The sequence below is a fragment of the Indicator indicator genome, unplaced genomic scaffold (genome assembly GCF_027791375.1).
Source record: "Indicator indicator isolate 239-I01 unplaced genomic scaffold, UM_Iind_1.1 iindUn_scaffold_63, whole genome shotgun sequence".
Taxonomy (NCBI): Eukaryota; Metazoa; Chordata; class Aves; order Piciformes; family Indicatoridae; genus Indicator; species Indicator indicator.
This window is the reverse complement of record NW_026539194.1, coordinates 298,672-323,973: the sequence shown is the minus strand read 5'-3', so window position 1 is coordinate 323,973 and position 25,302 is coordinate 298,672. Positions and strand designations below refer to the sequence as shown.

The 25,302-nt window shown below is 45.2% G+C and overlaps 1 protein-coding gene across 1 annotated transcript in view; it reads right to left on the bottom strand.

Moving 5' to 3' along the window:
• The window catches only part of SART1 (spliceosome associated factor 1, recruiter of U4/U6.U5 tri-snRNP), a gene marked incomplete at its 3' end in the record, with an annotated part of 29,935 nt that extends 5,937 nt beyond the window's left edge, over positions 1-23,998 (bottom strand). Inside the window, exons 1-17 of the mRNA XM_054398529.1 lie at positions 23,632-23,998; positions 22,500-22,554; positions 22,128-22,183; positions 21,880-22,006; positions 18,626-18,731; positions 17,836-17,913; positions 17,652-17,751; positions 17,021-17,160; positions 14,601-14,804; positions 13,922-14,034; positions 13,408-13,456; positions 13,296-13,359; positions 12,680-12,822; positions 11,148-11,315; positions 9,899-10,012; positions 8,683-8,770; positions 331-421 (exon numbers count right to left, since the gene is read on the bottom strand). Of these exons, the coding sequence (XP_054254504.1) occupies positions 331-421; positions 8,683-8,770; positions 9,899-10,012; positions 11,148-11,315; positions 12,680-12,822; positions 13,296-13,359; positions 13,408-13,456; positions 13,922-14,034; positions 14,601-14,804; positions 17,021-17,160; positions 17,652-17,751; positions 17,836-17,913; positions 18,626-18,731; positions 21,880-22,006; positions 22,128-22,183; positions 22,500-22,554; positions 23,632-23,998 (2,063 nt within the window). The remainder of the gene's footprint in view (positions 1-330; positions 422-8,682; positions 8,771-9,898; positions 10,013-11,147; positions 11,316-12,679; positions 12,823-13,295; positions 13,360-13,407; positions 13,457-13,921; positions 14,035-14,600; positions 14,805-17,020; positions 17,161-17,651; positions 17,752-17,835; positions 17,914-18,625; positions 18,732-21,879; positions 22,007-22,127; positions 22,184-22,499; positions 22,555-23,631) is intronic.
• Between the last annotated feature and the right edge of the window lie 1,304 nt (positions 23,999-25,302).

The window sequence follows — 25,302 nt, the reverse complement described above, 5'->3', positions numbered from 1 at the left end:
TGGGTGGGGGAGGTCCAAGTTGGCTTCCAGGTGGCGAAAGTGACAGGTGGCAGCTGGGGAGGGGCTGGGGGCAGGCGGGGAGGGGCTGGGGGCAGGCGGGGAGGGGCTGGGGACATCCGGGGAGGGGTTGGGGGCAGCCGGGGAGGGGCTGGGGGCAGCCGGGGAGGGGCTGGGGGCAGCCGGGGAGGGGCTGGGGGCAGCCGGGGAGCTTCAGGGAGGTCACTCCTAGGGCACCAGAGGAAGTAGTGCTGGAGCTGGAGTGCAACAGGGGGAGGAGTCTGGGGAGAGGTGTGGCCGGTAGGGGGCGTGGCCGGAAGTGACGTCACTCACATCTTGTCCTCGATGCAGTAGACAGCAGAAGGCAGAGACTTGTTTGGAGCCTTCACCCTGGCCACCTTCTGCAGGGTAGTCTCCAGCAGCCCTACAGACCCCAGACCCCATTCAGGACCCCAGAGCCAGAGAGGGACCCCATGGGGACCCCAGACCCAAGTCAGGACCCCAGGGTCAGACAGGGACCCCAACCCCTCCCCCCCAAAAAGACCCCAGACCCATTTAGGAACCTTAAACCTTCCCATAGTGACCCCAGATCCCCCTCCAGAGACCCCAGACCCATTTAGGACCTTAAATATATTGTTTTTGTCTAATTATTGTGTTTAGTTTTGAGAAAGTGATACATGGTTTATAGAAGGAAGAGTTAAGTAATGAATTGTGGTACTGAGTAGGATGGAGTATGTTGGGGTGGGCGTTGGTGAAATATTGTATATTATGATGCTGGTAAAAAAATGAAAAAAAAGTGTTAAATTAAAAAAAAAAATTATATAAAAACTCCCCTCCTTATATTTCCCCCCCACACCCCTAAGTTTTTAAAAAGAATTTATTATATATTGGTGTAAAATAAATGTGTGTCGGTATGAATTTAGGTATGTGTTTTGTTAAATAAGGGCTAGGTGTATGGGTGTTGATGTTATATTAATTATTGTTTTGTTTGTGTTTTGTTTTTTTTGGTGTTGTTGTTTTTTTGTTTTTGTTTTTGTTTGTTTGTTTTGTTTTTTTGTTTTGTTTGTTTTTTTTTGTGTTTTTGTTTGTTTTGGTTTTTTTTTTTTGTTTTTGTTGTTTTGTTTTTGTTTGTTTTTTTTTTTTTTTTTTTTTTGTTGTTTGTTTTTTTTGTTTTGTTTTTTTTTGTTTTTTTTTTTTTTTGTTTTTTGTTTTTGTTTTTTTTTTTTTGTTTTGTTTTTTTTTTGTTTTTTTTTTTTGTTGTTTTGTTTTGTTGTTTTGTTTGTTTTTTTGTTGTTTTTTTTGTTTTGTTTTGTGTGTTTGTTTGTTGTTTGTGTTGTTTTTGTTTTTTGTTTGTTTGTTTTTGTTTTTGTTGTTTTGTTTTTGTTTGTGTTGTTTTGTGTTTGTTTTGTTGTTTGTTTGTTTTTGTGTTTTTTTTGTTTGTTTGTTGTGTTTGTTTGTTTTTGTTTTGTTGTTTGTTTTGTTTGTTTTTGTTTTTTTGTGTTTTTGTGTTTTTGTTTGTTTGTTGTTTTGTGTTTTTGTTGTTGTTTGTTGTGTTGTTTTGTTTTTTGTTGTGTGTTGTGTGTTTGTGTTGTGTTTGTTTTTTGTTGTTTTTTTTTGTTTGTTTGTTGTTTTTGTTGTGTTTGTTGTTTGTTTGTGTGGTTTTTGTTTTTTTTGGTTTGGTTGTTGTGTTGTGTTTGGTTGTTTTGTGTTTTGTTTGGGTGTTTGTTGTTTTTGTGGTTGTGTTTTGTGGTTTGTTTTTTTTGTTTGTGTGTTTTGTTGTGTGTTTGTGTTTGTTGGGTTTTGGTTTTTGTTTTGTGTGGTTGTTGTGTTGGTTTTGTGTGTGTGTTGTTTTGTGTTGTTTTTGTTGGGTTGTGTTTGTTTTGGGATTTGTGTTTGGTTGGTTTTGTGTTGGTGTTGTTGTTTGTTTTGTGTTTTGTTGTGTGTGTTTTGTGAGTTTTTGTGTGGTGTGTTAGTTGGTTTTGTTTTGTATTTTTGTTTTTGGTGTTTTTGTTTTTTATGTTGGTTTGTGTATTTTGTTGTTTGTGTTGTTGTGGTGTGTTTGTGTGTGTTGGTGTTGTTGATGGGGTTTTTAGGTGTGGGTTTGTTGGTGGTTAGTTTTGGAGTGTTGTTTTTGTGTTGTGAGAATGTGTGATAGTTTGTGGTTTGTTAGGTGTTTATTTGGTGATGGGTGTTTATGGTTTGTTGTGTATGTGTATGTTGGGTATAGTGTTGGGGTGATATTTTGTGGTTGTGATTGTATGTTATAGTGTAGTTTTATGTTATGGAGTTTTGTTATTTTGTTTTTGTGTTTTGTAGGTTTTGGAGTTGTAGTTATTATGTTATTGTATTTGTTGTGTTTTGGTGGTTGTTTTATGGGTTGTGGGGTTATGGTTTGTTTGTTGTTGTTGATTTTTGGTATGGTGTTGGTAATGATGTGTATTTGTGTTTGTTAGTGGGTATTTTTGTTGGTGTAGTGTTGTATTAGGTGTGTTGTTTTATGATTGTAGGTTGGAATTGTGTGTGATTTGGGTGTTTGATGTAGATGTTTTGTTTGGTGGTGTTGTGGTGTGATTTGTTATTGAGGTTATTTGTTTGTTGGTAGTGTTTTTATGTGTTTATGTTTGTTTGAATATGTTTATGTTTGATTTTGGTAATTAGAGTATATGGGTGATTTATTTGTTTTGTGATGGGTTTGTTTGTGTAGTTTTAGTTGTTAAGTGTTGTGTAAGTTTGAAAGTTTTGGTAGGGGTGATGGTTTGGATATTAAGTGTTAGAGTTGTGATGGTAATAGCAAATGGAGTATGTGTATTGGGGTTATTTGGATATTATAGGTTTGTGGGTGATTTAAGGTTGAAGGAAGGTTTGGGGATGTTTAATTTTTTATTTGAGTTGGGTGTTTGTAGGTGGGTGGTTGAGATTTTGTTGGTTATAATGGAGGTGTTTAGGGGTGAGATGATGTTTGGTTGTGTGTGATTTTATTGTAGGGAGTGAATTAGATTTTTTAAGTGGCATGAAGGGAAGTTGTTTTAGGTTAATAATGGGAAGGATTAGTTATTGGTTAACCCACAATATTAGATAATTATTGTGTAATTGGTAGGTTTAGTAGGTGTGTAGTTATTTAAGTAAGGAGGGGGTTATTTGATGTGTGTTTGTTTTAAGGGTAGAACATGGATTTTTATGGGGAGATTATTTTGGCTGGATTTAAATAGATGGAAGTATTGTGCTTGGGTTTTCTTGCAGGTTGTAGTTTGGGGTTTTGAAGGATAAGGAAAGTGAGTTCTTTTGTTTGGAAAGAGTGTGATTGGTTTGATAGGATGGTTTGGATTTTATTTTTGGGTATGAGGTGGTTTTTTGTTTTAATTGTTTTTGTGTTGGGTGTTATGGAGTGGGTGTTTTTTAGATGAGTGAAGGTATTTTAGGATAAAAATTTGTTGGTGAATGTGGAGTTTTAATATTTGGTTTAGAGGTTAATGGTTTTGGGGTAGGATTGATTTTTAGTTTAGTATTTTTATTAAATTATAGAGTGTTTGTTTATTTTTTTTGGGGAGATAGTTGTATTTGGTGGTTATTTGAGTTATTATAAATAGGTTTGGATTATATAAGTATAAGGTTTAGAGTTGTTTAGTAGTTGAATTTAATGGTTGGGAGGGTAGAGGGGATGTATATATTAATTAGTATGGGGTTGGTGATTGATTGGGATTAGGTAGATTATTTTTATGTTATAGGGGTTAGTTGGTATTAGGTTGAAATATGGTGGTAAATTGTGTTAACGTGGGGGAGGGAGTTTGGGTTTTGGGTATTTTTTTTTGAATTGGGTGATTTTAATGTGAGTAGTGATGGTGTTTTATAAGGTTAGTTTTTTGGAAGGACGTTATTTATAGAAAGAATTTTGGGGTGGTTGGTAGTATATTTGGTGCGTGTTATTATGTGTAATTATGAGTTTAAGTGAATTGTTTTTGTTATTGTATTTATATTTTGTTCGTGGATTTGTATTACGGTTATAGTAATGTTAGTTTTAAAGTTTTTATAGTGGATTTATGAGGTGAAATAATTAATAATTGATTTCATTGGATTCTGGTGGGGTTATGGTATAGGTTTTAAACTGGGTGGGGATGAAATTGTGTTTTGTTTTGGAATGGTAGTAGAAGTTGAATGGGTATAGAAATTATGATAGTAGGTTGATTGGGTAATTTTAATAATTTTGGGGTTTGTTCAATGTGTGTGGGAAAAAGGATTTAAAGATATTTATTGTATTGATTGGTCGAATGTGTTAGAGTGGGAGTTGTTGTGTAGTATATAATTGAATGTGGATTTACTGTGATGTTTTGGGTTATGTGTGTTGGTGGTAACGCGTTGTCTTTGTTTATTTTGAGGCATTGTTAGTTGGTTTTTTTTGGAGGTATGGGGGGGGGGGGGGTGATGGTTTGTAGGTTATTTTTATGGTTGGTGGTATATTGTTGGTTATGAGAGTATATTGTAAATTTTTGGGGTAGGAAGAGGATGATTGTGATTAGAGGATTTTTGTTTTATGATTTTTCGTTTTTTAGATATAATTTGTGTTAGGAAAATCTGTTGATGTGGGGTATGTATTTGTATTTATTTTGCGTGGGGGTAGCTGAAATATGGATAAAGTGATATGGAGCGGATGTTATGAGTGATATTTAGGATGTTTGTGGATAAGTTTGTTGTGTAATTGAGTTTAGTTAATTGTAGAATATAGTTGTGGGGAGTTTTTTAATTTTAAATGATTATATTCTTATATGAGGTTGTATGGTAATGGATGTGCGGGTGGGGGTTATATTTATTAAAAAGTAGATAATAAGGCTGGTTATTGAGTGTATAAATGGGTTGTTATATTTGGAGTGATAGATTGGTGTTGGGTTATTTGGTGATGTTAAGTAGATTTGTGTTTATTTTAGTAGTGGTTGGTTGGGTTTGTTGTAAGGGGTTGTTGTTTAGTAGTGGGGTGTAGATAAGGGAGTATTTTGTGTTTTAATGTGGTTGTGTTATGTATGGAAATGTGTTCTAATGAGAAAATATTTTATGTTTTCTTTGATGGTGGGGATTGTGGGGTAATGATGAATATGGATGTGTTTTTGATATTCATATTAAAAAATGTAATAGAGATTAAGTTTAGTGAGTAAAGAGAAAAGGTAGATATTAATTTTTCGTGTTGTGTGTTTAGGTTCTTGTGAGGGAGTGATATAGTTATAGAGTTATGTATTATTGTTGGGAATTTGAGATCTATTTATTTATTTGTTTATATAGGTATTGTGTTGTTTAGAAAGTGTGGGTCGGTTGTTGTTATTATTGGTAATATTTTTTCTTTATATGTGTGTTTTGATGGTATTCATTAGATGGGTGGCTTTGTGTTTGTTTTTTGTTGGGTGATTAATTTTTTGGTGGTTTTTTTTTTTTTTAATGTGTGATATTTTTATTTATAGTTATTAATTTGGATTGTATTTTTATATTGTTTTTTTATATGCCGGTGGTTTTTTTATTTTTATGATGTTGTTATTTTAGTAATTATTTGTAATTTTATTAAATAATTAATATATAAAATAAAAAAATATAATAAATATAAATAAAATATAATTAATAAAATATAATAAAATAAAAAATATAAATATTATAAATAAATAAAAATATAAATAATAAATATATTAATATAATATAAATAAAATAAAATATAATAAAATAAAATTAATATATAAAAATATAATAAAATATAAATATATTAATAAAAAAATTATAAAAATTAATAATTATAAATATAAATAAATTAATAAAAATAATAAATAAATAAATAAAATAATATAAAATATAATATAAAATATAATAATATAATAAAATAATAAAAATATAATTATATAATAAATTAAATATAAAATATATAATAAAAATATTAAATAATAAATAAAATATAAATAATAATAAAATATTAATAATAAATATAATATAAAATAATATTAATATAAAAATAATTAATAAATAAAATTATATAATAAATATAAAATATATAAATAATATAAAAATAATATAAAATATAAATATAAATAAAATATATTAAAAAATTAAATAAAATAATATTATAAAATAATAATAATATAAAATATAATATAAATAATATAAATAAATAAATATATAATAAAATATAAAAATATAATAAATAAAAATATAAAATATAATAAATATTAATAATTAATAAAATATAAATAATATTAATAAAAATTATAATAAAATATAATAAAATAATAAAAATAAATATAATATAAATAAAATAATAATATAATATAAAATAAAATATAAAAAATAATAAAAATAAATAAAAAATAAATAATAAATAATAATATAAAAAATAATTAAATATAAATTATAAAAAATAATATAAATAATATAATTAAATAAAATAAAAATAAATTAAATAAAAAATATAAAATATATAATAAAAATATAATAATAAAATAATAAATAAAAAAAAATTATAAATAATAATAAATTAAAAATATAAATATAAAATAATAAAAATATAAAATATAATAAATAAAAAATATAATAAAAATATAAATAATAAAAAATAAAATAATTAATATAAAAATAATAAATATAAATAAAAATAATAAATATAATAAAAAAATATAAAATAATATAAAATAAAATTATAAAAATAATATAAATATAAAAAAAATAATAATATAAAATAAAAATAATATAAAAATAAAAAATATAAAATAAATAAAATATAAATAAAAATAAATAATAAAAAATAATAAATATATAATAAAATAAAATAATATAAAATAATAAAATAATTAATATAATTAAAAAATATAAATAAAATATATATAATAAAATAAAATAAATTATAATAAAAAAATAAAATAATATTATAATAAAAAATAATAAAATATAATAAATAATAAAATAAATAATTAAATATAATAAAATATAATAAAAATATAAAAATATATAAAATATAATATATAATAAAATAAAAAATAAAATATAAAAAATAAATATAAATATAATAAAAAATATAATATAATAAAAAAATAAAAATAATAAATATAAATAAAATAATAAAATAAAATATAAAATAAAAAAATATATAAATAAAATATATAAATAAAATAAAATAAATAATAAAATATAAAAATAAATATAATAATAATAAATATAAATAATAAATATAATAAAATATAAATAATAAAAAATATAATAAAAATAAAATAAAATATAATAAAATATAAATAATAATAAAATTATAAAAATATAAATAAAAATAATATAAAAAAATAAATAATAAAATAAAAAATAAAAATAAATATAATAAATAAAATATAAAATAAATAATAATTAATAAATAATAAAAAAATAAAATATAATAAATAAAAATAAAATAAAAATAATAATAAATAATAAAAATAAATTAATATATAAATAAAATATAAATATAAAAAATAATTAATAATATAAAAAAATAAAATAATATAAAATAAATAAAATTAATAAATAATAATAATAAAAAATAAATAATATATAAAATTAAATAAATAAATAATAAAATAAATATATAAAAATAATTAAATAAAAAAATAATAAATAAAAATATTATAAAATAAAATAATATAAAATATAAATAATAAAATAATTAAAAATAAAAATATAAAAATAAAAAATAATAAAAATAATATAAATAAAATATAAAAAAATAATAATAAAATAAAAATAAAAAAATAATAAATAAAATAAATAAATATAAAATAAATAAAATATATAAATAAAATATAATAAATAAAATAAATAAAAATAAAATAATAAATATAATAAAAAAGTATATATTTATTATATATAAAAATTAATAAGAATAATAAAAATTAAAAAAAATCATTTTAAAAAGAAAATATTATAAAATATATATAATTTTAAAAAAAAAATATTTAAAAAATATAATAATTAAATTAAAATTAAAAATTATATATTAAATATAATAATTATAAAATTAATAAATAAATAATTTTAAAATTAAAAATTAAATATTTTTTTTATAATTAATATTATTAAAATAAAAAAAATATAAAAAATTTATAATTATAAAAATAAAAAATATTTAATTTAATTATTATTTATTAATAATTTTAATATTAAATAAATTAAATAATAAATTTAAAAATTTTAAAAAATAAATAATTATTATATTAATTATAAATTAAGAAAAATCAAAAATTTAATAATAATAATAAAATATTAATTAATAAATAAATATAATATTATAATTTAATATAATAATTAATAATTAATATTCTTTATAAATTAAAAAATAAAATTATTATCTACCCATAGTGACCCCAGATCCCCCTCCAGAGACCCCAGACCCATTTAGAGACCTTTCAACCCCCTTGAAAATCCCCAGACCCAAACATAGAGACCCCAGACCCATTTAGGGACCCTTAAACCCGCCCTTAGACACCCCAGACCCAAACACAGAGCCCCCAAACCCCTCTCTGAAGACCCCAGACCCATTCAGGGACTCTTAAACCCCTGCACAGAGTTCCCCCCCCGCCCCAAAGAGCCCCCAGACTCCCCCCAAAAGATCCCAGACGCCCTCTAGAGCCCTTCTGGAGCCCCCAGACCCATTTAGAGACCCTTAAGGCTGCCCCCCGAGCCCCCAGCCCCCCTCCCCACCTTTGTTCTGGCAGAGCAGGAGGGCAGCTGCCAGCCCCCTGTTGACTATGGGCTCCTCGTCCAGGATGGTGGTGGAGGAGGCAGAGAGCTGGGGGGGAGGGGCAGAAGCTCAGAGAGGAACCCAGGGGACCCCCCCTCAAATTTTGAGGTAGCCAACAAGTGGGTTGGGGGGTGGGGGCAGGGGTTGGGGGAAGTCTCAGCTTGGGGAGGGGCTTAGAGTTGGAGGGGGGGGGGCTGGATTTGGTGGGGGGAGGGTCTTGATTTGGGCAGCTTTGGGATTTTGGAGGGGGGTTTAATCTGGGGGGGGCTGGATTTGGGGGGGCCCTAATCTGGAAGGGGATCTTGATTTGGAGAGGGCTTAGGCTTGGGAAGGGTCTGAATTTGGGGGAGACTTTGGGGGTCCTGGGTTTGGGGGGCGAGTCTTAATTCGGGGGGTTGTGGATTTGGGAGGGGGCCTGGGTTTGGGGGGGTCCTAACTGGGGAAGGGGTCTTGGGTTTGGGGGTGTCTGAGTTTGGAGGTGCCCTGATTTTGGAGGGGGGTCCTGGATTTCAGGGGGTCCTGATTTTGGGGGGGGTCTGGATCTGGGGGTTCCTAATTGGGGGGGGGGCGGTTCTTGATTTCGGGGGGGTCTGTGGGTTGGGGGGGTCCTGATTTGGGGTGGCTTGGATTTGGGGGGGGTCTATTCTTGGTGGGCTAGGGTCCACTTGGGGGGGGTCTGGGTCCATTTTGGGGCTCTCTGGGTTGGGGATGTTTTGGGGGGGCGGTCGGGGTCTGGGGGAGTCTGTTCTGGGGGGGCTCTGGGAGGGTCTGTTTTGGGGGGAACTGAGGGGTCTGTTTTGGGGGGATCTGAGGGGTCTGTTTTGGGGGGTCTGTTTTGGGGGGCTCTGAGGGAGTCTGTTTTGGGGGGGCTCTGGTTTGGGGGTCTGGTTGGGGGGTCTGGTCTGGAGGGGCTCGGGGGGGTCTGTTTTGGGGGGCTCTGGGGGGGTCTGGTTTGGGGGGGACTGTTTTGGGGGGCTCTGGGAGGGTTTGTTTTGGGGGAGGCTCTGGGAGGGTCTGGCTTGGGGGGATCTGGGGGGGTCTGTTTTGGGGGGGCTCAGGGGGGGTCTGTTTTGGGGGAGCTCAGGGGGGGTCTGTTTTGGGGGACCTCAGGGGGGTCTGTTTTGGGGGACCTCAGGGGGGGTCTGTTTTGGGGGCTCTGTTGGGGTCAGTGCCTACGTTCTGGTGCTGCCTCTCCTCAGCCAGGTTCACACTGCTCCAGCCAACGTTCTCCTCCCCCTCGGAATCTGGGGACGCCCCCGGGGGGGGGGAGGGGCCTGGATGCTCCAGAGCCTGGGGGGAGGGGAGGGAACAAAAATCAGGATCGGGCCCAGCTGAGGCTCCCTGGCGCCATCTGGAGCCGCCCTAGGGAACTGCAGGGGCTCCATAGAGCTCCTCTAAGGCACTGCAGAGGCTCTCTGGCGCCATCTGGAGCCGCCCTAGGGAACTGCAAGGGCTCCATAGAGCTCCTCTAAGGCACTGCAGAGGCTCTCTGGCGCCATCTGGAGCCACCCCAGGGAACTGCAGGGGCTCCATAGAACTCCTCTAAGGCACTGCAGAGGCTCTCTGGCGCCATCTGGAGCCACCCCAGGGAACTGCAGGGGCTCCATAGAGCTCCTCTAAGGCACTGCAGAGGCTCTCTGGTGCCATCTGGAGCCACCCCAGGGAACTGCAGAGGCTCTATAGAGCTCCTCTAAGGCACTGCAGAGGCTCTCTGGCACCATCTGGAGATGCCTGAAGTACTGCAGGGATTCTCTAGTGCTACCCTAATGCTCTACAATGCCCTCTGGTGCCACCATAGAGAACTGCAGGGACTCCATAGGAGCTTCTACTCCTCTGCACCCTCTGGTGCCACCAAAAGGTACTGCAGGGGCTCAATAGGGCACAATAGAGGTTCTCTGGCACCATCTGGTGCCACCATAGGGTACTGCAGTGGCTCTCTAGTGCTGCCATAAGGCTCTCTAGTGTCCCCTGGTGTCACTGTAGGGAACTGCAGAGGCTCTCTATCACCCCCTATCGCCCCCTGCACCCCAATATCAGCCCCCAGCCCCCCATAAAGCCTCTCCAGACCCCACTCTCACCCCCAACCCCACCCATATTGCCCCCTTATCCCTCCCAGCCTCCCCCCTTGCCCTCTCTCAACCCCCAATCCCTCCCAAATCATCCCCCCGAGACCTATTGCCCCCCAGCCCACCACATCCCCTCCCCATCTTCCCCATGCCTCTCCCACCCCTCCCTATACTCTTAAGACCTTCCCCAAGCACCCATGGGTGACCTCTGGGACCCCTTTTAGCACCTTAAGATCCACCCCCCAGCACCCTAACCCCCATCCTAGCACACTAAGACTCCTCCCAAGCACCCATGGGTACCCCTTAGGACCCCCCCAGCACCCATGGGTGCCCCCCTGATCCCCCCCCACTCCCCTCACCATCAGCTCCTCCTGCTCCTCCCTGTTCCCTGCCAGGCCATAGGTTGGGATCTCCCCCAGGGTCCTGCAGAACTCGGAGGTGGCATTGAAGACGATGGAGCCCCCCCGGGGGTCTGGGCCTGGGACCCCCCCTGAGCCCCTCAGCAGCTCCAGCACCTGGGCAGGGGGCTGGGGGGGGAGAGGCAGGAAGGGTTAAAGAGTTTTAGGGGGGAGGGAGCAAAGGGGAGGAAGAAGGACAGGAGCCAAAAATAGGCTCCAAAAAGGAGAGGGTAAGGGGGTGGGAAGGTCCTAAAGGGCACCCATGGGTGATGTGGAGGGGTTGGGGATGGAGGAGGGGGAAGGAAGGGAGGAGGAGGAGGAGGAGGGGGGTGGAACGGAGGAGGAGGAGGACGAGGGGGGAGGACGGTCGGAGGAGGAGGAGGAGGGGGGAGGAAGGGAGGAGGAGGGGGGAGGAGGAGAGGAGGAAGGGAGGAAGAGAGGAGGAAGGGAGGAGGAGGGGGGAGGAGGAGGGGGGAGGAAGGGAGGAGGAGGGGGGAGGAGGAGAGGAGGGGGAGGAGGAGGAGGGGGGAGGAGGGGGAGGGAGGAGGGAGGAGGAGGGGGGAGGAAGGGAGGAGGAGGGGAGGGGGGAGGGAAGGGAGGAGGAGGAGGAGGGGAGGAGGGGGGAGGAAGGGAGGAGGAGGAGGAGGGGGGAGGAAGGGAGGAGGAGGGAGGAGGGGGAGAGGGATGGGGAGGAGGGGGAGGGGGGGGGGAGGAGGGGGAGGAGGAGGAGGAGGGGGGAGGAAGGGAGGAGGAGGGAGGAGGAGGGAGGGAGAAGGAGGGAGGAGGGCAGAGGAGGAGGAAGGGAGGAGGAGTAAGGAGGAGGGGGAGGAAGGGAGGAGGGAGGAGGGGAGGGAGGAGGGGAGGAGGAGGAGGAGGAGGGGGGAGGAAGGGAGGAGGAGGAGGAGGAGGGGGGAGGAAGGGAGGAGGAGGAGGAGGAGGGGGGAGGAAGGGGGAGGAGGAGGGAGGAGGGGAGGGGAAGGGGAGGAGGGAGGAGGAGGGGGGAGGAAGGGAGGAGGAGGAGGGGAGGGGGGAGGAGGAAGGGAGGAGGAGGAGGAGGAGGGGGGAGGGAGGGAGGGAGGAGGGAGAGGAGGGGGGAGGAAGGGAGGAGGAGGAAGGGAGGAGGAGGAAGGGAGGAGGAGGAAGAGGAGGGGGGAGGAAGGGAGGAGGAGGAGGAGGGGGGAGGAAGGGAGGGGAGGAGGAGGGGGGAGGAGGAGGAGGAGGAGGAGGGGGGGAGGAAGGGAGGAGGAGGGGGAGGGGGGAGGAAGGGAGGAGGAGGGGGAGGGGGGAGGAAGGGAGGAGGAGGGGGAGGGGGGAGGAAGGGAGGAGGAGGGGGAGGGGGGAGGAAGGGAGGAGGAGGGGGAGGGGGGAGGAAGGGAGGAGGAGGGGGGGAGGAGAGGAGGAAGGGAGGAGGAGGGGGGGAGGGGGGAGGAAGGGAGGAGGAGGAGGAGGGGGGAGGAAGGGAGGAGCAGGGGCAGGGGGTGGTCCCCACGCACCTTGGGCGCCCCCTGGTGGTCGCGCAGGGCCTGCAGCTGCCGCAGGCGGCGACTCCTCTGCAGCTGCAGCTGCAGCTCCTGCTGCTCTCCCTCCTCCTCCTCCTCCAGCCCCTGAGGGGGGGACCCGGAGCCCCCGGCCTCGTCTGGGTGGGGGAAGGCACCCATGGGGGGGGAGGGGGAGGGGGGAAGGGCACCCAGAGGTACCCCCCCACCAGCCCCACCCACTCAGGACCCACGGGTGCCCCTTACCCCCCTGCCCCCCACCTTAGACCACTTCCCAGCACCCTACGGCCCCTCCCCAGCACCCCTGGGTGCCCACTAGACCCCTCCCCCTCTCCTTAGGACCCTCCCCTCCCTCTCAGACCCCTCCCCAGCACCCCTGGGTGCCCACTAGACCCCTCCCCCTCTCCTTAGGACCCTCCCCTCCCTCTCAGGACCCCTCCCCAGCACCCCTGGGTGCCCACTAGACCCCTCCCCCCCTCCTTAGGACCCTCCCCTCCCTCTCAGGACCCCTCCCCAGCACCCCTGGGTGCCCACTAGACCCCTCCCCCCCTCCTTAGGACCCTCCCCTCCCTCTCAGGACCCCTCCCCAGCACCCCTGGGTGCCCCCACCCACCCTCACTGCTGATCTCCATGTTCTCCACCCGGGGGTCGTCGGAGGGGAGCTGGGTGGGGGGCCCCTGGCTGGGGCTGGAGGGGGCTGAGGACCCCCCAGCCTCTTCCCCCGCCTCGGCCCCCTCCTCATCCTCCTGCACCTTGCGGCCACGCCCACGGGACCTGGAATGGGGGAGGGGCAAAGGGTTAAGGGGGAGGTGGGTGCTGCCTGGGCACCCATGGGTGCCCCTTAGGACCCCTCCCAGCACCCTTAAACCCCAGCCAGCACCCATGGGTGCCCCCTAGGACCTCTCCCAGCACCCTTAAACCCCAGCCAGCACCCATGGGTGCCCCTTAGGACCCCTCCCAGCACCCTTAAAGCCCAGCCAGCACCCATGGGTGCCCCCTAGGACCCCTCCCAGCACCCATGGGTGTCCCTTAGGACTCCTCCCAGCACCCTTAGACCCCACCCAGCACTCATGGGTGCCCCTTAGGACCCCTCCCAGCGCTCTTAGGACCCCCTGAGGACCTCCCCCAGCACCCATTGGTGCCCCTTAGGACCTTCTCAGCATGCTTAAGACCCTCCTAGTCCCCCTCAGGACCCCTCCCAGCACCCATGGGTGCCCCTCAGTCCCCCCCCAGCCCCACCTGGAGCCGAAGTCCCCCTGGGTGTCCCCGGGGGCCATGGGCAGGAGGTCATCAGCCTTCAGGGGCTTCCTCCTCAGCCTCTTCACCCTGCGCCGAGTCTTCCGGAAGGTCACCTGGGGAGGGGTCCCCAAAAGCTTTCAGACCCCCCCAAGACTCCCCCAGACCCTACCCTCTCCCACCAAAGCAGCCCAAAAACGGCTCCCAAGCACCCAGCTGCCTCCCAGGGCCACCAGTTGCACCCCAAAGGGCCTTGGACCACCCCCAGTGACCCCAAAAAGAGGCTGGGACCCCCCCCAAGAATCTCCCAGTTCAACCCCAGTGCTCCCAGTTGCCCCACAAAGGAACTTGGACCCCCCCCAGTTCAATCCGAGTTTCCCCTCAATCCCCTCCCAGTCCCCCCCAGTCCCTCCCAATCATCTCCCAGTCCCTCCCAATCCCCTCCCAGTCCCTCCCAGTCCCTCCCAATCCCCTCCCAGTCCCTCCCAATCCCCTCCCAGTCCCTCCCAATCCCCTCCCAGTCCCTCCCAATCCCTCCCAGTCCCTCCCAGTCCCTCCCACTCCCCTCCCAGTCCCTCCCAATCCCCTCCCAGTCCCTCCCAATCCCCTCCCAGTCCCCCCCAGTCCTTCCCACTCCCCCCCAGTCCCTCCCAATCATCTCCCAGTCCCCTCCCAGTCTCACCATCTCCTCTGGGGTCAGATACTCAGGGGCCAGGCGCAGGGGGGGCAGCTGCAGGCTTTGGGGGGCAGGGCCTGGGGGGGTCCCAGCCTGGGGGTCCCCTCCAGGGCCCCCCCCAGCCGGAGCCCCCCCCCCGGGGCCCAGGCGGAAGGAAGGTCGCTGGGGGGGGTCTGAGTACTTGGGGAGCAGCACCTTGGGCTGGGGGCCCTGGGGGGGGACAGAGGAGGAGACAGAAAGTCCAAGTTTGACCCCAAATGGCCAATTTTAACCTCCAAAAGTCCATTTCCCCCCCCCAGGTGTCTGCATTTGACCTAAACCCTCCATTTTTGGTCCCCAAACGTCCAACTTTACCCCCAAAGTCCATTTTTGGCCCCAAATGTCCAAGATCGACCCCAAACTGCCCATTTTTTACCTCAGTTTCTCATTTTTTCACCCCCAGGATCCTCATTTTTCACCAATCCAAAAAAAGCCTTTTGACCCCAAAATGTCCAATTTCCACCCAAGATGTCCAATTTTGACCCCAAACTGCCCCAATTTTTACCTGCAATTGTACAGTTTCGACCCCAAACATCCAATTTGGCTCCAAAAAAAAAGCAATTTTCCCCAATTTTAACATCAGAAGGTCCCTTTTGGACACAAAATGTCCTCTTCTTACCTCAAAAAGTCCATTTTCAACCCTAAAATGCCAATTTTAACCACAAAATGTCCAATTTCCACCCCAAATGCCCTTTTTTTTCCCCTCAAAATGTCCAGTTTGGGCCCAAAATGACCAATTTTTACCCCAAAATGTCCAATTTTGATTTAGAATGTCCAATTTTGACCCAAAGCCTCCATTTTTAACCTCAAAATGTCTACTTTTTTCCTCAAAAGTCCAAAGTTTTACCTCAAAATGTCCAATTTTCAACCAAAATGTCCAAATCTTATTGTAAAATACCCAACTTTGATCCAAAAGGGCCAATTTTTACCCCAAATGTTCCCTTTTTACCTCAAAGTGCCCAACTTCAACCCAAAATGTCCAATTTTTGCCATTTAAAAAATCCAATTTTTATCTCAAAGTCTCCGTTTTTGACACCAAATGTCCAATTTTACTCTCAAAATGTCCATTACTTAGCCCAAAAAGTCTGAGTTTTACCATAAAATTTCCAATTGTGACCCAAAATGTCCAATTTGGATCCAAAATGTCCAATTTTTTCCTCAAAAACTCCAACATCTACCCCAAAATGTCCATTTCTGACCAAAAATGCCAGATTTTTACCCAAAAAAGCCTTTTCTTTAACATCAGAATGTCCAGTTTGGGCCCAAAACGTCCAATTTCGATTTAGAATGCCCAATTTTTACCCCAAGTCTCCATTTTTAACCTCAAAATATCTACTTTTTACCTCAGAAGTCCAAATTTTTACCTCAAAATGTTCAATTTTCAACCAAAACATCCAATTCTTATTCTAAAATATCAAACTTTGACCCAAAAGGTCCCATTTTCACCTCAAAATGTCCATGACTTAGCCCAAAAACTCCAAGTTTTATACCAAAAGGTCCAATTTGGACCCTGAAGTATCCATTTTTAACCCAAACTGTCCAATTTTTTTCTCAAAAAGTCCACTATCTACCCCAAAATGTCCATTTCTGACACCAAATGTCCATTTTTTAACCTCAAAACGTCTACTTTTGACCTAAAATATCCAAATTTCCACCCCAAAATATCTTTTCCCCCAAAATTTCCTATTTTGACATTAAAATGTCCATTTCTGCCCCAAAATAGCCAACTTTTACCCCAAAGATTCCAATTTTTGACCCCAAAATGTCTATTTTTAACCTAAAACGTCCATTTTGGACCCAAAAAGTCCAATTTTTGTCCCAAAACTTCTAAGTTTTACCCCAGATGCCCAGCTTTTACCTCAAAAAGTCCATTTTTGACCCCAAAATGTCCATTTCTGACTTAAAAGGTCAAGTTTTTTACTCCAGAATATCCTATTTCAACCCAAAAAATCTATTTTTGACCTAAAATGTCCAATTCTGACCCCAAAACCTCCATTTTTGATCACCCTTGGGGACACCAAAGGCTTAAGGTCCCCTTTGGAGGCCACCAAGGGCTCCATGTCCCCTCCAGGTCCCCTTTGGAGGCCACCAAGGGCTCCATGTCCCCTCCAGGTCCCCTTGAGGCCACCAAGGGCTCCATGTCCCCTCCAGGCCCCCCTGAGGCCACCAAGGGCTCCATGTCCCCTCCAGGTCCCCTTTGGAGGCCACCAAGGGCTCCATGTCCCCTCCAGGTCCCCTTGAGGCCACCAAGGGCTCCATGTCCCCTCCAGGTCCCCTTTGGAGGCCAGCACAGCCCCAAGCTCCTCCTGAGGCCACCACCAGTTTGATGTCCCCTCTGGGAGCTGTCAAGGGAGGTTCCCTCCCTTGGGGACCCCCTGGGGACAGACCTGGGTGGCAGTGGCAGGGTCCTCCTCCTCGTAGGGGACATACTGAGGCTTCTTCTGGCGCAGCTCCAGGTTCTGCTTGGCCTGCTCCTGGGCCACCAGGGTGACATTCACCAGGACGTCCTCAGCCTCCTCCAGCACTCCTGGGAAGAGCAGGGGACAGGGTTGGGGACACCAAGGGGACCCCAAGGGATGGGAACTCTAAGGTGATGTTCATCAGGAGGTCCTCAGCCTCCTCTGGCACCCCTGGGGACACCAAGGGGACAGGGTTGGGGACACCAAGAGGACACCAAGGGGTGGGGACAGCAAGGGACAACATTGGGGGACACCAAAGGGGACCCCACTCAGCCTCGTCCAGCACTGCTGGGGACACCAAGGGACAATGTTGGGGACACCAAAGGGACATTAAGCAGGAGGTCCTCAGCCTCCTCCATTACCCCTGGGGACAGCAGGGGACAGGGCTGGGGGGACACCAAGGGCTGGGGGGACACCAACATTCCCTGAGGCCACCATGGACCTAATATCCTCCTTGATGTCCCCTGAGGCCACCCCAGCTCCTGTGGCCTCCTCAAGGTCCCCTCAGGCCACCATGGACCTCCTGTGCCCCTTGATGTCCTCTCTGGCCCCCCCAGACCTTTGTCCTTCAGGGTGAGGACCAAGGTCTCCCCCTCGCGGAAGGTCTCCACGTCGTGCTCCACTGTCAGCCCCTGCAGGTCCCTGGAGCTGTAGAGGTCCTGGGGTGGGGGCAAAGGGACATGAGATGAGCTCACCACTGCCACCACCTCCTCCAGGAGGTCCCCAAGTGGTCCCCAAGCTACCTTCTTCCTCTTCATGAACTCCTCCTCCACCAAGGTGCTGACCCCAAACTCTTGGTCCATCTCCTCCAACAGCTTGGCCTGCAGAGGGGAAGCCACCAGAGGTCAGCTTGGGTCAACAGAAGTCAACTGGAGGCCAACAAAGGTCAACTTGGGCTAAGAAAAGTCAACTGAAAGCCACCAAAAGCCAACCTGGGCCAAGAGAAATCAACTAGGGACCGCCAAAGGTCAACTAGAGACCACCAAAGGCCAACTTAGGTCAAAGGAAGTCAACTGGAGGCCACCAAAGGTCAACTTGAGGCCAAGAAGAGTCAACTGGAGGCTACGGAAAGCCAACCTGGGCCAAGAGAAATCAACTAGGGACCATCAAAGAACCAGAGGCCACCAAAGGTCAACTTGGGTCAAGGAAAGTCAACTGGAGGACACCAAAGGCCAACTTGAGGCCACCAAGTGTCAACTGGAGGCCACCAAAGGTCAACTTGGGCCAAGAAAAGTAAACTAGGAACCATCAAAGGCCAACATGGGCCACGAAAAGTCAACTAGGGACCAGCAAAGGTCAACTAGAGGCCACCAAAGGTCAGCTTGGGTCAACAGAAGTCAACTGGAGACCACCAAAGGCCAACTTGGGTCAAGGGAAGTCAAGTGGAGGCCTCCAGAGCTCAAATGGAGGCCATCAAAGGTCCAAAGCCAAGGGAACTTTGTGGCCTCCTGGGCCATGGTGACATCATGGTGGGGGGGAGGGGGTAGGTGATGACGTCACAGGGGTGATGACGTCATCGGGGCGGTCCCTGACCCTCTTCTCAGCCATCTCCTTCTCCTGCTGCAGCTGTCGGCTGCGCTGGATCCAGGCCGCGGTGTCCTCCAGCCAGGGATCCTCCTCCCCCAGCGTCCGCACCTTGCTTTGGGGACAAGAAGGAGGATTTGGGGGCAAAAAAAGGGATTTGGGTTAAAAATAGACATTTTGGGGGGAAAAAGGGAGGATGTGGGGGCAAAGAAGGACATTCTGGGGGGGAAAAGGGGTTTGGGGCAAAAAAAGAGAATTTGGAGTCAAAAGGGGTTTGGGGTGAAAAAAAGAGAATTTGGGGTCAAAAAAGGAGAGTTTAGGTCAAAAGTGGAAATTTTGGGGTGAAAAGGGATAGTTTGGGGTGAAAAAAAGAGGATTTGGGGTCAAAAGGGGGAAAGGGTGAAAATGGGGAGATTTGGTTAAACAGGGGATGCTTGGGTCAAAAAAAGACATTTTGGGGTAAAAAGAGCAGTTTTAGGGTGAAAAAAGAGGATTTGAGGTCAAAAAGACAGTTTGGGGCAAAAAAAAAAGAGGATTGTAGTTAAAAAGGGAAGTTTGGGTTAAAAATTGACATTTTTGGGTTAAAAAAGGGTTTGGGGTCAAAAGAGCACATTTTGGGGGCAAAGGGATTTTGGGGTGAAAAAAAAGAGGATTTTGGGTCAAAAGGAACAGGGTGAGGGGGAAAAGGGCAGTTTTGGGGTGAAGAAAGAGGATTTGGGGTCAAAGAGCCATTTTGGGGTTGAAAGGGATTTTGGGGTGAAAAAAGGAGATGTTAGGTAAAAAGGAACATTGGGGGCAGCCTTGGGGTGAAAAAGAGAATTTAGGGTTAAAAAGGGACAGTTTGGGTTAGAAAAGGAAAGTTTGGGGTCAAAAAAGAGCTTTGGGTTGAAAAGGGACTTTTAGGATGAAAAAAGAGAATTTTTTGGTCAAAAATAGACGTTTTGGGGTTGAAAGGGCTTTTAGAGTGAAAAAAGGGGATTTAAAGTCAAAAGGGACAGTTTGGGGTTAAAAGGGCAGTTTTGGGGGGTGAAAAAAAGAATTTTTGGGTCAAAATGGAGTTTGGGGTAAAAAAAATGAGATTTTGGGTCAAAAGGGACAGTTAGGGATGAAAAAAGAGTATTTGGGGTCAAAAAGGGGGGTTGGGGTCAAAAAGGGGATTTTGGTTAAAAAAGAATTTGGTTTAAAAATGGACATTTTGGGGGGTTAAAAAAGGGGATTTGGGGAAAAGGGATTTTGGGGTAAAAAGAGGATTTGGAGTCAAAAGGCACAGGATGGGGAAGAAAAAGGAGAATTTTGGGTCAGCAAGAGAGAGTCTGGGTCAAAAATAGACATTTGGGGGTGAAAAAAGGTGATTTGGGGTCAAAAGAGATGGGGGTGAAAAAAATGGATACTGGTTAAAAAGGGGAAGTCTAGCTCAAAAAAGGATATTTTGAGGTAAAAAGAGGATTTGGGGTCAAAATGCAGGTTTTGATGTAAAAAAGAGGATTTTGGTTTTAAAATGGACATTTTGGTTCTCCCCAAGGCCCAGTTTGGAAAACAAAAGGAGAATTTACGTTAAAAAAGGGAGTTTTGGGGTGAAAAAGAGGATTTGGGGATCAAAAGGATCAATTAGGGGTGAAAAAAGGGGATCTTGTTTAAAGAAGGAGAATTTGATTTAAAAATTGACAGTTTAGAGTGAAAAGAGCAGTTTTTGGGGTGAAAAAAGGATTTGAGATCAAAATGGGGTTTTGGGGTGAAAAGAGAGGATTTTGATTAAAAATAGACATTATAGGGGGAGAAAAAGAAAGATTTGGAGCAAAAAGGATCAGTTTGGGGTGAAAAAAGGGGATTTTGGTTAAAAAGGAGAAGTTTGGGTCAAAACCAGACATTTTGAGGTGAAAAAAAGAGGACTTTGGTTAGCATGAGGATTTGGGGAAAAAAAAAAACAAACAACAAAGGATTTTGGGTCAAAAAGCGAAGTTAGGGAGAAAAAAAAGCAGCTTTTGGTTAAAAAACAAAAATTTGGGTTAAAAATGAACATTCTGTGTTAAGAAAAGGAAGATCTGAGGTCAAAAAATGACATTTTGGGGGAAAACGGATTTTAGGGTGACAAAAGGGGATCTGGGGCCAGAAGAGGAAGTTTGGGGTAAGGATTGGCATTTTGGGGCGAGAGAGGCAGTTGAGGTCAGGAAAGGCCAATTTGGGGTCCAACAGGGGTAGTTAAAGGCCAAAACCGGGCAATTTTGGGTGTAAAAAAACCCTTTTAGGGCCAGAAAAGGACATTTTACCCCCACCCATGGACACCCAACCTCTGGCTGCCCACCCACGGTCCCAATGGGGCTCTATGGGTCCCTATGGGTTCTTATGTGTCCCTATTGGTGCTCTATGGGTTGCCATGGGTCCCTATGGATCCCTGTAGAGTTCTATGGGTTGCTATAGGTCCCTATGGGGTTCTATAAGTTGCCATGGGTGCCTGCAGGTCCCCACAGAGTCCTATGGGTTGCTATGGGTCCCTATAGTGCTCTATGGGTCCCCATGGGTGCCCATAGTGCTCTCTGGGTCTGTATGGTGCTCTATGGGTCCCCATGGGTGCCCATAGTGCTCTATGGGTCCCCATGGGTGCCCATAGTGCTCTATGGGTCTGTATGGTGCTCTATGGGTCCCCATTGGTCCCTATGGTGCTCTATGCATTGCTGTGGGTCCCTATGGGTCTGTATGGTGCTCTATGGGTCCCCATGGGTCCCTATGGAGCTCTATGGGTCCCTAGGTGCTCCAGGGGTCCCTATAGATTGCTATGAGTCCCTAAGGTGCTCTATGGGTTCCTACAGGTTGCTATGGGTCCCCATTGCTCCCTATGGTGCTCTATCACCCTCTATGGGTTCCCATTGATCCCTAGGAGGCTCTATGGGTTGCTATGGATCTCTATGGGTTCCCATTGATCCCTAGGAGGCTCTATGGGTTGCTATGGATCTCTATGGGTTCCCATTGATCCCTAGGAGGCTCTATGGGTTGCTATGGATCTCTATGGGTTCCCATTGATCCCTAGGAGGCTCTATGGGTTGCTATGGATCTCTATGGGTTCCCATTGATCCCTATGGGGCTCTATGGGTTGCTATGGATCTCTATGGGTCCCCAATGATCCCTAGGGAGCCCTATAGATTACGATAGATCTCTAGTACCCATTGCCCCCTATGGGTGCCACCCACAGGCCTGCATCACCCTTGTGTGCCCACCCCCAGGCACCCACCCCCCTGGGGCACCCCCACCCCCCCTCTTGCCCCCACCCCAGCTTCTGGTTCAGGATCCTCTTCTCCTTGGCTGCTGCCAGCTTCTCCCTCAGCTCCTGGCGCTGGCGCAGCAGCAGAGGGTTGATGACCTCAGCTGCCACTGGGTCCTCCTTGGTGCCAGCCTCTGGGGGTGGGGGACACAAAAAGGGGGGGCACAGAGGGTGAGGACCCCCCCAGGCACTCACCTTGGTGCCCCTCACCCCCAAATGGGGTGAAAAAGGGGGGAGGGGGAGCCCCAACCTTACCTTTCTTGGCTGCTGTGGTCTCCAAGGGCTTCAGGCCCAGCTTGGCCCTCAGCTTGCTGGGGGGGAAATTGGGGAGGGGGCAACAAAGGGTGGGTGGGGGGGTCTGGGGAGCACCCATGGGTGGGGGTCTCTGGTAGGGGTCTGGGGGTGGGAGACAGCACTGGGCAGGGGTCTCTGGCGGGGGGGGGCTGGGGGACATCCATGAGTGGGGGTGTCTGGCAGGGGTCTGGGGGTCCTGGGGGGCAGCCATGGGTAGGGCTCCCAGGGGGACTCTGGGGGTCCCAAAGGGGGTCTGCAGGACAGCCATGGGTGGGAGTCTCTGGGGGACACCCATGGGTGGGAGTTCCTGGCGGGGGGGGGGGGGACCCTTACTTGGTCTCTTCCACACTGAGAGCAGATTCAGCCCCAGAGGTCTTGGGGGTTGAGGCTGGGAATAGAAGTGATTGATAATTAATGACAATTATTAGCTATTAATAACACCTATTGACTACCAATAAAGAGCACCGATTGACATTGGGGGGTATTTATTGGTAACTAATTGGGGGGTGGGGACCCAGAGGGGGTCCCAAGTCCGTCCCAATGGTTTTTATTGAGCCTCAGGAAGGACTAACTAATCAATAAAGATTTTGATTGGTTCTCAAAACCCATTATTCATTACCAATAGTAACCACAGGCTAGCACCAGAGATTATTGATTAGTCATTAGTGGGAACTGGGGGCTCACAGGGGGTCCCAGCAGCCCCCCAGGATCCTTTATGGAAGCTAAGAAGGTGTTGGGAGAAAGTTAATTATTGATAACAATTAAAAGTAACCAATAAAGGCAATCAATCCCTAATGGGAAATATTGATTAGCATCAGTGATTATTGATTGATGATTAATAACAAGGGGGAAATTAACTGGGGGACCCAGCAGTGCCCCAGGGACCTCTGTGGTGACTACAAACTAATCAACAAATAATGAGTACCAATGATAATTAATACGTGAGAAAACTTATTCATAGTGGCAAAATAATTAATCATTAACATTTGCTAACAATCAACATTAATTACAGCTCAAAAAAATTAATTGATGGCAATAAAAGATCCCAATGCCCCTGACAGTGCCTCAGGGGCAGATAATTAATCCCTGATCACCACTACCAGCCTCTAATAATCTCCATCAGTTATTGGTTAAGGAAATTGATTACTAACGAACACGATTAATAATCAATGAGCCACAAAGAAGCAACAGGAGGCCCCAGCCCCCTCCCAGAGCCCTCCCAGTCCCCCTCCCAGTTCCCCCCAACCCCTCCCAGTCCCCTCCCAGCGCCCTAAGTCCCCTCCCAGTGCCCTCCCAGTGCCCTAAGTCCCCTCCCAGTGCCCTCTCAGTCCCCTCCCAGTGCCCCCCAGCCCCCTCCCAGTCCCCCCCAGCCCCCTCCCAGTGCCTCCCAGACCCCCATCGCCCCACAGCCCCCCCGGCCCTCTCCCCTATCCCCACTTCCGCCCCTCCCCCTCCCCCTTCTCACCGCTCTCTTCCCTCTCCTCCCTCCTCTCCCTCTTCGCCCTCCGCTCTCCGTCGCCGCTCCCGCGGCCATGGCCGCTCCTCGCCGACTCCTCGGAGCCTCCCCCGCGGCGAGAAGAAGAAGAAGCGGAGCCGGAGCCGCCGCCGCCTCCTCCTCCGCCGCTTCTCTCCCCCCGGGAGCGGCTCCGCTTCCCCCTCCGCTCCCCTCCGCGGTGCCGATGCTTGCGGTGCTCCCGCGGCCTCCCCGCCGCGCTGGCTCCCGGGCTGCTCCCGGTGGTCGTCGTCGTCGTCGCCGCTCCCCCTCCGGCCGGGGCCTCCTCAGCGGCCTCAGCGCCGCCGCGCTCCCGGTGATGCTTCTTGGAGGAGCCCATGGCCCGCGCGCCAAGGCCGCTTCCGGTCGCCCGCGACGTCACTTCCGGTCCCGAGCCAAGGAGACGGCCAGAGGGGGACTACCGGTGAGGGAAAGGGACTTCCGCTAACGGCACAAAAACTTCCGGTAAGGAGCCCTTGTGGTTAGCCGGGAGGTTCCGGGAAGGGGGGGGCTTCCGGAAAGAAGCGGAGTTGATTGGCTGGGACTCCCCAGGGAGGGAGGGGCTTCCCGAAGCTCGCGTTTCTGATTGGTTGGGATGCAGCAAGGCAGGGAAGGCTTGCAGAAAGGGGACGCTCGTGATTAGCTGGAAGCCCCCGGGGAGGGAGAGGCTTCGGGGAATGGTGCGTTTCTTATTGGATGGAACACAAATGAGGAAGTAGAGGCTTCCTTAAAGCAGCGTTTGTGATTGGTTGGGACCATCTGGGAAGGGCGGGGCTTTTGTAAATGCTATTTTGTGATTGGCTGAGACCCAGCAAAGGGGGAGGAGAAGGGGGAGAGCCTCCAGGGAAAGCACCCTTGTGATTGGTTGGAGTACAGCGAGGGAGGGAGTGGCTTCTTCAAGTGCCATGTTCTGATTGGCTGGCATTAAGGAGACTTTTCCGGGAAGGGCGGGACTTCAGGAGAGTTTCATTTGTGATTGGCTGCGACTCTCTGGGAAGGGAGGGGCTTTCAGAAATGCTGTTTTGTGATTGGCCAGAATGCCAAAGGGAACAGAGAGGTTTCCACAAAGGAGTGGCTATGATTGGCTGACGCTTCCAGCACGGGTGGGACTTCAGGAAAGGCTAATTTCTGATTGGCTGCCAGCAGGGCATGGCTTAAGTGACAAAGAGACTTCCCTAGGGCATCTTGGGTTGGTGTTGGCTTATTTGGGGCGGATTTGGTTCATCTGGGGTGGATTTGGATTCATCCTGGATAGATTTTGTCTTCAGCTTGGATTGATTTGGGCTCGTCCTGGTTGCTGTTGAGTAACTCTGGGTCGGTTTTGGTTCATTTGGGTTAATTTGATGGACTTGGGTTGCTTCTGGGTTGACTAAGATTCGTCCTGAGTTAATTTGGGTCTCTTTTGGGTTGATTTGGGTTCACTTTGGGGTGATTTGGGTGAAAATTTAGTTCATTTTGGTTCATTTTGATTGATTTGGGTTTTGATTGGCCTGGGGTCATTTTTAGGTCATTTTGATTGATTTGGGTTCATCTTGATTGACCTGGGGTCATTTTTAGGTCATCTTGATTGGCCTTGGGTCCTTTTTAGGTCATTTTGATTGATTTGGGCTCATCTTGATTGGCCTGGGTTCATTTTTAGGTCAT